The sequence below is a fragment of the Pezoporus flaviventris genome, unplaced genomic scaffold, assembly GCF_033815535.1.
Source record: "Pezoporus flaviventris isolate CSIRO_AGI_PZ_B2104156 unplaced genomic scaffold, CSIRO_AGI_Pfla_v1 ptg000455l, whole genome shotgun sequence".
In the NCBI taxonomy this organism is placed as follows: domain Eukaryota; kingdom Metazoa; phylum Chordata; class Aves; order Psittaciformes; family Psittacidae; genus Pezoporus; species Pezoporus flaviventris.
Genome location: NW_026893002.1, coordinates 97,368 through 109,380, shown reverse-complemented (window position 1 = coordinate 109,380; position 12,013 = coordinate 97,368). Strand labels below are relative to the sequence as shown.

The 12,013-nt window shown below is 47.0% G+C and overlaps 2 protein-coding genes across 2 annotated transcripts in view; one reads left to right on the top strand and one right to left on the bottom strand.

Annotated features, from left to right (window-relative positions):
• ATF7 (activating transcription factor 7) overlaps positions 1 to 12,013 on the bottom strand; it is a 230,292-nt gene that overhangs the window by 141,981 nt on the left and 76,298 nt on the right. The gene's annotated exons all lie outside the window — the stretch shown is intronic.
• On the top strand, positions 6,289 to 7,846 carry HOXC12 (homeobox C12). The gene is made up of 2 exons (XM_061443645.1): positions 6,289 to 6,854; positions 7,608 to 7,846. Exons 1-2 carry the CDS (start codon positions 6,290 to 6,292, stop codon positions 7,844 to 7,846), a joined length of 804 nt encoding a protein of 267 aa, XP_061299629.1. The 5' UTR covers position 6,289.

Here is a 12,013-nt window from a genome sequence, read left to right as displayed (position 1 = left end):
CATCCTCTTCCAAGCTCACTGAACGAGGCGCTTGCCCGGAGGAGAAGAAATTCAAGTAAGAATTGAGCGCACACACTCAAAACCCATAGAAGAGCTTGTTATTTCCCCTCTGAAGTTCCGCGGGCAGGGAAACCGAGCTCCATCGGACGTGAACACACATCCCCCCTCCCCCGGAACACAAATCCATTTAATTTCTACCTTTTTTTTCCCACTTATTTCTTCGCACTCCCGATAGGAAATAGCACTGGGAATCGCAGGCTTCTCTTTTCCCTGCTCATTTATCCATCAGCGCCCTGCCCGGAGCTCGCTGGGTGTTAGGTCAGCAGGCCGTGACGTCACTCCTGTATTACCCTTGACCGTGACTAGGCGTTGTTTGACCTTGACATCACGAGCTGCGGGGATAATAAGCGCGGGGACCCTCACCCTTGATCTTCTCCCCACCAGGCAGCTCCCGCTCCTGTTTACAGATAAACAAGGTGTTATTTGAAGTCTAGACAGGCGGGCTAATGGCCAACAATAAAGCCCTGAAAAGGAAGTTTCCCAAGTTTAGCCTTTTCTTTCCTTTGTATCGAGGACTTTGAATAACTTCCCAACCGCAGCCTTTATGGTAAAACCCCGGACAAGGGATTTCCCTCTCCCTTTTTTTTTTTTCCCTGCTATCTTTTTTTGTTTGTTTGTTTTTTTCTCCTTTTTTCATTTTTATTTTTCTTTCACTGTTTAATACTTTCTTTCTTTCTTTCTGTCTTTCTTCCTTTCTTTCTTCCTCTCCTTCGTTCTTTCTTCCTTCCTTTCTTTCTCTCCTTCTTTCTTTCTTTCTTTCCTTCTTTCTCTCTTTCTTTCTTTCCTTCTTTCTCTCTTTCTCTCTTTCTTTTTTCCTTTCTTTCTTCCTATTTTTCTCTTTCTCTCTTTCTCTCCTTATCGCTTTCTCTCTCTTTCTCTCTTTTTTCTATTTTCCTTCTATTTTTCCCTTCTTTCCTGTATTTTTCTCTCATATTTTCTCTTAATAGCTCACCCCTATTTGCATGTGGATTTTTTTATTATTCTTTTCTCTATCGCATCTTTTAAAAGAATAACTTCCTAATCTGGAGGGGGAATTCTGCTCTCGCAGCCCTGGCGCTCAGTGCAGAGGTGAGTATAACTCTTCCTGGTTCACTTTCTGTCTGTTATGGAAGCGCTTGGTCTTAAAAAGAAAGGCGATTTTGGTTTGGGTTTTTTTGTTGTTGATGATCTCAACAAAAGAGGCTTCTAAAGGCTCTGCCAAAATATTGTTTCTTAAGCCACTGACAGCCAACACAGTGTGTGTATGCACACACATCCCACAGACTCCTCCAGCACCGCTGGGTCCTAGCTTACAATCTGCCTCGCCTACGTGGAGCAGCACGTTGGGGAAACCCTCGTGTTTATGGGTGTTTAAGAATTATATCCAGCAAAATGTCGTGTCTCCTGTCGCCTCCGCTTTGGGGGAAGGCTGCTGCCTGGCAGGGAGCTGGTTCAGCCCACAGTGGGACCCGCCGTGGGTTTAATAAACTCCCTTTCCTCCTCACCACTTTCCCTTCCTTTACAAGGAACATTAAATAAGTGAGATCACGCTTTGCAGGCTCTCTAATTGTGATTCGCTCAAGAGTCGTGATTTCTAGACCATTAACCGGTTTGTTGTTACAGTTGTTGGGGGGTTTCAGTCCTCCAAGGGAATTACAGTGCAAAACGCCAGCTTCTCCCTCAAAACAGAGCTGGGGGACGAAGCCAACTTCCTGAAAGTTGGGGACTAAACCTTTGCCTTACAAAGGATGCAGGCATCAGTTTACATTAGTCTAATAGGAGGAGAAGATCCTCTGCTGGCAAAGCTGGGGAAAAATATCATGATATTCCAGGCATTTAACTATTCCTTGCACCGAGGCTGGGACCTGCCGTCTTTAAAACTGAAACCTGCCCTGGATGATTTGTATATTGGATGAGCTGAAGTGTCGTAGACGTTTTTATTCCCATCCATTTACCTCTTTCCCATGTTAATACTTCTATTTTTTTGCCCAGCTCCTACGGATTCCTTTTTACTACCCTTTTATATAGATATCTAGAAGGTGCCTTGAGCACTTCTATGTCTACGAGGTGTCTTCTACACCAGTGTATCTATGAGCTGTCTTGTACACTTATATATCTATGAGGAGTATTGTACACTTCTTTATCTATAAGATGTCTGTAGACACGCATCTTCCACATCAGAAAAAGTAGCTGGGACAGGTTTCAGTGATATATAGCCCGAAATAACCATTCTGTGGGCTTTCCAAAGCCTGTCTCTATTTTATTCCCCGTGTCATGTATCTGTATATTTATCCTAAATACTTCCTTTTCGGCCCTGGCAGCTAACTTCTTGTTCGAGTCACCGCAACTCCTTACAGCTCCCAACCAACTTGGGGTGAAATTCGGTTGAGCAGAAAAACTAAGCCATGACGGGATGTGTTTTTCCAACTTGCAGAAGCACAAGAAGACCTTTTAATTCGCTTTTGCCCCTCGGTTTTCCGGCCAGAAAGATACAATATATATGTTGTGGGCTATTTTTGCTCTATGAGGGTTGAATTTCACAGTCTTTTCTGAGAGAAAACTGAAAGTGGGTATTTGAAAGATAAATGTGTTGCTGTGGCCATTAGGCTGAGGCCGTTTAAATTGGGTTTTTTCCCTTAAATTCTAGTTTTGATTTCGTGAAGAGACAAGGCCGGAGGGGTGGAGGAGACAGAGCCTGTGCCAGGGAGGCCGGCGGGGGAAAAGGATGAAATGCGGGATGAGGAGAAGTGGAATTTTTATTTCTCACGCTTTGGTAGAGAGGGGAGGCGATGGCGCAAAACGGGAAGAGAAGGAAGATTGGAGCGCAGGGATAAATCCCCCAAAACACAGGGAAAAAGTCAGCCCCAAACTTGGGCTTCTTGTTTTCCCCGTGCAGTGATGCTCAACCGAGACAGTCATTAGCATAAGATGTCGATCCTATTTACTACACTAGACAGTGACCTTGAACTGAGACGTTGCAATCTCTCTTTTCCAGCGTCTTTTTCTCTTTCTTCTTTGTTTTTCCGGGGGCTTTTTTTTTGTCCCAGGGAAGCTCCCAACTGGGATGAAGCTTCTCTCGGCTTCTTCTCACCAGTATCTCCAGAAAAGCTCCTTGTACAACTTGGGGAGGTGGGAAAAAATAAACCCTCCCCGAGGATTATTAAATAGCAATATCGGCGTCAAAAAGGTCTCTCTACCTGAAAACCCGGATTCCTGAGGAAAAGTGCTGAGAATTATTTTGTTGGGCTGCACAACTTTCTTTGGGAGGATGAATACTGGGGGAAAAAAGGAAGGGAGGGTTGCTCGAAGTGATATGAGGCGGAAATGGGGATATATTTTGGGGTAGGCTCTGCACCGCCTAAACCCCCCGATGCCTGTGCCCCAAGCAGCAGGACTCGGCTCAGGCTTTCGTTTTTAAGCTCCGCTCAGTTTGTGTTGAGCATTAGAAAAGCCCCAGCGCTCAACCTGAACTGGGAAATGCGTTTTTAATGGGGAAGAAACTCCAGGGAAACGCGGCAGCTTTGCTTAAGCGTCTTTCGGGTGAATTTTATTTCCCCCTTTTCCTTAGACCTGCTGTCCGCTTGCAGCGGGAGCAGCGCGGAGCTGGAGAGCCCCAGCCAAGGCCACCAAGAGCAGGGAGCTCCTCTCCACGCTCTGCATCCCTTAATATATTTCTGGGCACGGCTGCGGCATTTCCCAGCTCTAAAGAAAAGGAGGAAAAAAGGAATAAATAGGGGAGCCGGGGGTGTTTTTCACCCTCTCCCTTGCTGTGATGCCCACGCTGACATTATCCCTCCACCAGTCTGTGGTTCACTTGCTCTGCATCTCAATCCTGCAGTTACTTCCCCACATGTTTCTTTGGAGGTAAATGTGAAAATTCATTATTTTTTTAATATTTTAACCCTGGGAAAAAAAAAGAAAATAATCAATAGAGAGGAAAAGCCCCAAATACCCCGAGGCTCCTCTAGAGCAAAAAACGCACTTTCCCAAGGTCCGGTGGAGAACAAAGCCGTGCAGCACCCGGGCACGTCTTCTATGGGGAATTTTGCAAAGCCAAGAGCAAGGTAGAGGAAGGGTTTTCTTTAATAAAAAAAACCCAAACCAGCAAACAAAGCCAATTCAGATGGCAACCTCCGGGGATCACGTGCTCATTTTTATATAAACTATTCCTCCCCACGCTTGCCCAGCGTTTGCGAGCGTTTTCTTCTGCAGCGAGAAGACACTCTGGGAGAAATTGCAAGCAGCTTTTTCACTTATACCTGCAGGGAAAAAAATTCCTTGGCAAGGTTTAAAGAGGGGGATAAAAAAGTGCTAAATTTTCATTCTAGCAACATATTTCTAGTAGTCGTATTTCTTCCTTCACAGGCAAAGCGTGTAGGAAGGTATGCACATATCTCTGCAAGGTATGTATGCAGCATATCCATGTGCCAGGGAGAAAAAGGGATATAGGAAAGAGGGAAAAGAGGGTTTCCACCTTCAGGAGCTGTCCATGGAAGACAAAACAAAGCACCTCAAGGAGTTATTTTACTGGCACCTGATTTTTCTTGCAGGGCTGGGAGGAGGGGGGGGGGAGCTGAAGCCCCAAAATGATTTTATGCTTGAGAAATATATCAAATATTGGGGAGGGAGGCTACCGGCAAGGCAGCAGTTGGGGAGACGAGGCTACATTCGCCCTTCTCAGCCTTCGCGGAGCGCTTCCGCCCCTGCGCAGCGGTTTTACCTCTACAGGAATATTTACGGTACTTTGCAGAGTCAACCTGGCAAGGGGAGCGCTTGGGAGTTGCTCAAGGCAGGGAGGAATGCAAAGCCATGCAAAAATCCAGCAATGGGAAAGCGGGGGGGGGGGGGGGGGAAATGTTTTTTTAAAAAATAAAGAAAAGGGGGGGGGGGAGGAGGAGCAAGGAAAAAAAAAAAAAGAGAAAAAAAAAACACCCCAGAAAAAAATCGAAGACGAACCACCCTCAAACGCCTTTGCGTGTTCTCCGTTTCCATGCGATGCACCTTTTCCAGTAGTATTATTTTTTTCCTTCCTCCGACGTCTTTATTTTGGACGGAAAGAAGCCAATATTGATTTTTGTTCATTATCCCACCCCCCCCCTTGTATTCCTTTACAGCAGCTCTTTTCAGTATTACCAGGAGAAGACGATGGGTGGGAGGGAAGAAGAGCTCCGTAGTGTTACGAGGGCAGAATATATTGCTATAAGGTGGCGAAGAACCAGCTCCGCGTGTGTGTGTGTATGTGTGTACCTCTGTTTCCATGGGTGAGGACCAAAGAAATGGGGGGCAGGACTATAATTCTTTCTCAGAAACAAAGCAAAAAGAAGAATTCAAAATATAGATGGAAACACTTAACTCTATACGTGTGTGCGCCCTGGTGCATATGGGATATATACCGGGTAAATTAAGGCTATATACAGTCGTGTTCTTCTGGCTGCTTTATTCGACATAGGTCATTAATAAAAGCAATTGAGGATTGTTAAAAAATCTTCCATCTCTTCTTGAGAGAGTGTGGCAAAAGCTTGGGAAGAGGCTGCATTTCCCCAGCCCACGACGAAGCCGCCTAGTCCGAGAGGAGCTGGGGAAAATGATAATAATAATAATAATAAAAAGGAGTAGGAAAGGTCGCAAATAGCCTCCAACTCTGCCATCCCACCACGCGTAAATATGAGCCTGTTGCGGGCACCATCATTCGTCTCCTTAAAAAGCCCGTAAACTTTATATGACACAATATCTAATAGTAATTTATTGGGGAGATATTGTAAATTCGAACTGTTTTAGTTAATAAAGGAGCTAATTAATGAGAATCAGCCTCGCTTTTGCAGATGGTGGAGGGGTCCGAAGTGTTGCCGGGGGAGGGACGCTCAGCGGGTTTGGGGTAAAATCCTCTCCTATCGATTATTTTATGCCAAATATGACATTCTAGGGAGCTCCGCGCTTCTTAAGCCAGCGCTGGGAGCAGTTGGGGCTTTTTTTCTTTTTTTTAATAAAATGCTTTATGGGATTTTTTTTATGATTTGGGGGGGGGGGGGGGGAAGGAGGACGGGATTCGGGGGGGAAGAAAAGGCGTAAAAAAGGCGGAACTTGCTGTTGTGTTTTGTCTCGGCTGCCAGGGGAGGGGAGGCCCCCCCCACCTCCCAGCGCAATTTGGGGCTCACGTGACCCCCCCGGACCAATGAGGCCGAGCCGTCGGTTTAACTATGTTTAATGTCAGATAGCAATAAAGTAGAAGCTTTCGGTCAGGCCCGCGGAAATGGGCGAGCACAACCTCCTTAATCCCGGCTTTGTGGGACCTCTGGTGAACATCCACACAGGAGACACCTTCTACTTCCCTAATTTCCGGGCCTCCGGAGGGCAGCTGCCCGGTTTGCCTTCCCTCTCCTACCCCCGACGGGATAACGTCTGCTCCTTGCCCTGGGCATCCTCGGAACCCTGCAACGGGTACCCTCAACCCTACCTGAGCAGCCCCGTCTCCATTAACCCTTCCTTCGGTAGAGCCTGCGACCTCGCCCGGGTGGAGGAAAGCAAATGTTATTACCGGGAAACCTGCTCCGAACCCAGCGGGCTCAAGAGGGAGGAGAGGGGCAGGGACAGTGCCTTGCTGCCCCTCGAATCCAGCCTCCCCACAGGCATGGGGGGCAATTTCAGCAAATATGACTATCCGAGCAGCGAGGCGGTGCCTCACGACCCTCCTTCCTGCCAGTCCTTGGAGTCAGACTCCAGCTCTTCTTTGCTCAATGAAGGGAATAAAGGCACGACCGGAGAAGCGGGGGGTTTGGTGTCCCCCCTGAACCAAGGCAGCACTTTAGGCAACGGTGGTAAGACCCGGGAAGGAGGACCTCGGGGCTGGAGCTGGTTGTGTTGGGGTGGGTTTTTTTTTTGGCTTGGAAACTTGCCGGCTTGGGGCTCCTCCGGGGTGTAATTCATGGGCTCAGCGGTGGGAAGCGGCGTGTCTATGTGTGCTGAGACCACTAGGGGTAGCACCGAAATCCCTAATGTTTTATTAGGTGGTGCTTCTTTTAAAAGAAAAGGCTATAAACATGTAAATATCCCATTAAAAAAAAAAAAGAGGGAGAGAGACGCAGAGCAGGGTAGTAGTTGCGCATCCCTGCGCAGCGCGGAGGGCTGGCGGAACGTCCGGGCGCCTTTGGGGGACATCGCAGAGGTGTGTCTTTCCAAGGGAAGGGGGAAAAAGGGGAGGGGGTGCTTAAAAACCGTAGGAAAACACAGCCTTCCAAGTTGGCATTCGGGTGGAGGTTTCTCCTTGCTGCTTTGGAGCCCTTCCTGGGGGGCCCCAGGCTTCTCTCCCGCTCTCTGGCCATGCTTTGCTGCATGTCCCGGTTATAAGGCTCCCCCCTTTTCCTTTCCTCTGCCTCCTGTACATCACCCGTGGGCCTGGGAGGCGTCTGGGAGCATCCCCAGGCACAGCGAGGGACCTTGGGAAGAGCGGGGCTAATAGAGAGGTGCAGAAAAAGGGGTGCTGGGGGTGCCCCCCCCCTTTTTTTCTTTACGAGAAGGTTTGGGATGGGGTTTCCTTGCCAAGTGCTAAACTCTCGCTCCCCATTTGCCAGGTGCTCCTTGGTACCCGATGCACACACGGTCCCGGAAAAAGCGAAAACCCTATTCCAAGCTGCAGCTGGCAGAGCTGGAAGGGGAGTTTATGGTCAATGAATTCATTACTCGCCAAAGAAGGAGGGAGCTCTCAGACCGATTAAACCTGAGCGACCAGCAGGTGAAGATCTGGTTCCAGAACCGGCGTATGAAAAAGAAAAGACTCCTCCTGAGAGAGCAAGCTCTTTCTTTCTTTTAAAGTTTAAAAAACGTCCGTGTCGGGTATTAAAATTAAAAAAAAAAAAAAGAAAAAATATATAAAAATAGAAAACTAAAAGAAAAGGGAAAAAAAAATCCAACTAAACCCAAAACAACTCCCACATAGACTCTCTAGCATTCACCCGAGCTCCCGGGACTTTATCTGATCACTCTTAATCCCCCTCCCTACCCAGAAATCAATGAATAAAGAAATAATATTAATAATTTACCAGTTTCCCTTAAAATACGAAACCCGACAGAGAGGAAAATAATAATATTAATAATAATAATGCATCTTCTCCGCCGGGACCGCGGGGGGACGGACGGCTTCCAGAGATGCCCGGTGGGCTGAAGGGGAGGTTTTGAGCCCGACTTAACCCGCTTTGCCTTTGCCAACAGCACAGGTAGGGTTTCCGTGCAGCGCCGGGCACCGTCGGGGGCCGCCGGTTCCTTTCCCCCACTACTTTCCACTCCCCATCCCTTCGGTTGACGGCGAGACCGGGTTTGAGGGGGATAAGGGAAGATCCTGGAGCTCCTCCTGGGCTGGCACGTAGGGTTTAGGGCCGGTTTAGTGGGAAAGCGAGAGGGAAAAATGGCAAAAATAAAGAAATGGGGAGGGAGTGACACAAAAAAAAAGGGATGCAGGGTGTTGTCCTAAGGGACAGACCCCTCATCCTGGTGGAAGGTGCTTTTTTCAGTGCACGGTGTGACCCAAGATGTGGTTTTCTCAGTCTAAATTGAAGGCTTGCGGCTGATGAATATCTCTAGGCTTAATCAGTATCTCCAGGCTTAATGGGGACCTATACGCTTAATCAGCATCTCCAGGTCTAATGGGGATCTCTAGGAAGAGGCGAGAGACAAAGACTGTGTATATATCCGGTGTATATGGTATATATCTATATAATATATGAGGTCTGTGTATCACACTATGTTCCTCGTATGTAGATACGAGGCTTTGATGCAGGCGATGGTGTTGTCCTCAACGCCAGAATGTCACAAGGAGAAGGAAAGTGCATCCCCCACCCTAGAAAACCCGCCCAGGGAAGAAAATCTGACTTTCCTTTCACGTAAACTGAGCCTTTTGGAGAATTTTCTTTCCCCTTCTCTCTGGATTCACAGCTTTTCTCTGCACTATCTTAAAATTACATTCTTCCTCTTAAAAAAAGAGAGATGTTCCTTCGCGACAGTTCTGCTGATGGAGTGGGTACACTGTTTTGCTGCTTTTATCGATGAAAACGTAGGGAAATAGGTGGAAAAAATGCCCTGTTTTGTACCCCCCGGTGATAACAGCCTGTTGGAGTCTGAGCGAGTTGCATCTCCCCTTCCCTGGGATAACTGGAAAGATGCGCTTTGTCGCTTGGGTGCTATCTTCTCAACAGGGTGTTTTTTAAGGGAATATATGGGGTGTTTTTTAAGGAAATATAACTCATTTAGCTACGTTTCCCTTGCTCAGCAGCCCATCGGGTTAAAAACCTGCACATTTATAGCAAGGGCGATGCTTTCTTTGCCTCCCTAAAAAAGTCCTTCTAGCTGCAAGTAGAGACAGACCCAACTTTAAGAAGAGGTTTTGGTCTTTGGAGGACATGAAGGGGTGTTTCCATAAACCCCCCTCTTTTTTTTTTTTTCCCCTTTCAAAGCAATAGACAGGGGCCTGGCAGGATGCGAGGTGTTTTCTTTGTACATGTACTCTGATTTTTGGGGGCGGAAACACCAATTTTCGTGATTCCCTGGTTTAAAGGCACTTTCAGTCTGGGGGGAGCGAGGCAAGGTGGGGTAGGACGGGGGGAGCAGCAGGTTTAGGGCCTTGGGAACCTTTGCCTGCATGGGAAATTGTAATTTCGGATTAAAAAAAGAGGAAAAAAAACCAGGAATTTTTAATCCAGGCTGAAGGGGAGAGGGGGGCGCGGTGCTGCAGCCCGGTGTTTTGCCACGCCGTGCTTTGCTCCATTCGTTTTATATCGGAGGGGGGATTAATTTTATGGCAAAGCAGCGTTTTCTGGGAAGTCTGGATGCTCACCACGTGCTCCTGCTTCCACGCGTTCATGGTCATGACCAGCAGCGCCGAGGAATGCTTTTATTTACGAGCTGCAAAGGATGGAGCCGACTCCTTAAAGGGGGAAAAAAATCCCTCCCCGGGCTGAAAAGAGCCTTTTCCTTCAGCTTTATTTCTGCAGGAACACCCAGCAGAGCCCACTCCCCTCATTCCCTGTCCTTCTCCAGCTCCTTCCCTTTTTTTCCCCATTCCCATCTCGGGAAATGTCACAGCTTTATTTCTTTCCACTTATTTTTACAAAGAAAGACCCCCTATCTCCTCCCTCAATGCTGGCTCCCGGGTGAGGGTCCCCTTTTGCCCCTTAGTCCCATACAAAAGAGCCGCCGCGGAGGGTACCGCCTGTCGCGATGCTGTGCAATAGAGCCTAGGATGTGTTAAACCACACGTACCTATGGATCTATCTCTAGATGCTCCAGCTCAACCACGTGCAATTAAAGGAAGAAGGTGATGTGGAGGAATGTAATGTCTTGGGGCGATTTGGGGGGTGGGGGGGTGGGTCGTGGGGGGAGATTTTGGGGAGTGGTCGTGGCTTTGGGTGCTCTCAGAGCACCCTGTCTCTGTGCCGCGGGGCAAAGCCTACTCTGCAGAGGGTGACTTGGGGCTCTGCAGTGTCGTGGGGACTTAAGGGGGTGGAATTCCATGGGGAAAAAAAAAAGGACTAAATCCACCCAGGCTTTGCTGAGCAGCCCCCCCACCCCTCCCCGCAATGAGGCGGCGTGAGGAGGGAGGCTGGAGCCTGAGGAAGGTGAGGGTGAGTTACGGTGAGATGTCAGAGATGCTGTGTTGGATTTCAATCCCACCATCCCAAAAAACAAATCAATCCGTTTCGTTATTCTTCACCCACCGAGGGGCACTTGTAGCCCCCGAAAAGCTTCCCCCCCCCCCTTTCCCCCGACACAAAGGCCAAGGCACCAGCAGCAACCACTAGAGAAAATGCCGAAGAAAATGAAAATATATGCAATATTCTCTTCCAGATCGCTTTAAAAAGGCTCCTCGGTGGGATTTCTGTTCGGTCTGTGTCTGTTCTCCGTGTACGTGGCATTGTTTTTTCTGCTTGTACCCCTAGTCTAGGTCATTGCGGTTGTTAATATGCGTCCTTCGCAGTATAGTTCATATGTAATGTTCTTTACCTCAAGTTATTCTATGTAGGGTCTATGCAAATGTCTGTTATAGCACGTTCCGGCTTTATATAGTCATGTAAAAAGATGCTTCACAATAATAATAATAAAAAAATATAATGTATTATTATGTGATTTCTTGATAATAAATAAAATTGCCCAAACATCTACTTGGTGATTTACTGTTTACCATTTAAAATGAGTATTAAGTTGCAAGGTTAATAAAAGAGTAGCAGAAAAATATATTGGCCAGCCTTGCCTTCTGTGGCTTGTAGATCATCTTTGGGTAAAAAAAAAAAAGGAAAGTAATTAAATGAATGTGTAAAATGCGTTGTAAAAGGAAAGAAATATCGCTTGCTGCGTCGCTCTAAATATAATTAGAAAAATCCTGGGGAAACAAGAAGCATAAGTTAATCTTCAAATTGCTGGTTTAATGAGAGTTATACTCATGCACGTAGTATTAATTGGAAGCAAAACCCGACCGAGATGCTATTTTGGTGGGTGAAGAAGCTTGAACATGGGTTAATTGGGATTCTTTTGTCTCTGGTGGAAGGTTCAGGGGAGCTCTACCTCTTCTGGAAGCGGACCTCCTGCCCAAGGGGCTCCCACAGTCTCTATGTACATATGGGAAATGCTATATGGATGGGTTTCCTTATGGGTACAGGAACCAGTTATAGATGTAGAAACCAGTTATAGACATAGCTGTAGATATAGGAACCAAAGGAATGTCAGAGTTATCCTGGATGTGACTTTAAGATGGGAATGAGACGTGAAAGCACAGCTCTTAAATTGGAAATATATTAGACTGGCTTTAGATTTGGGCATCTTGATGCTTATTGTTATGGTTATGATTATTAGGACCAGCATTATTGCATTTCTTCGGTGTAAATTTGCAGCAAATTCATTTAACAAGAGGAAAAAATAACCCCGTCAGGCCAATTTAAATAAATTAGATTATGATTTCCTCGATCTCTCTCTAAGTGGATATTTATATATA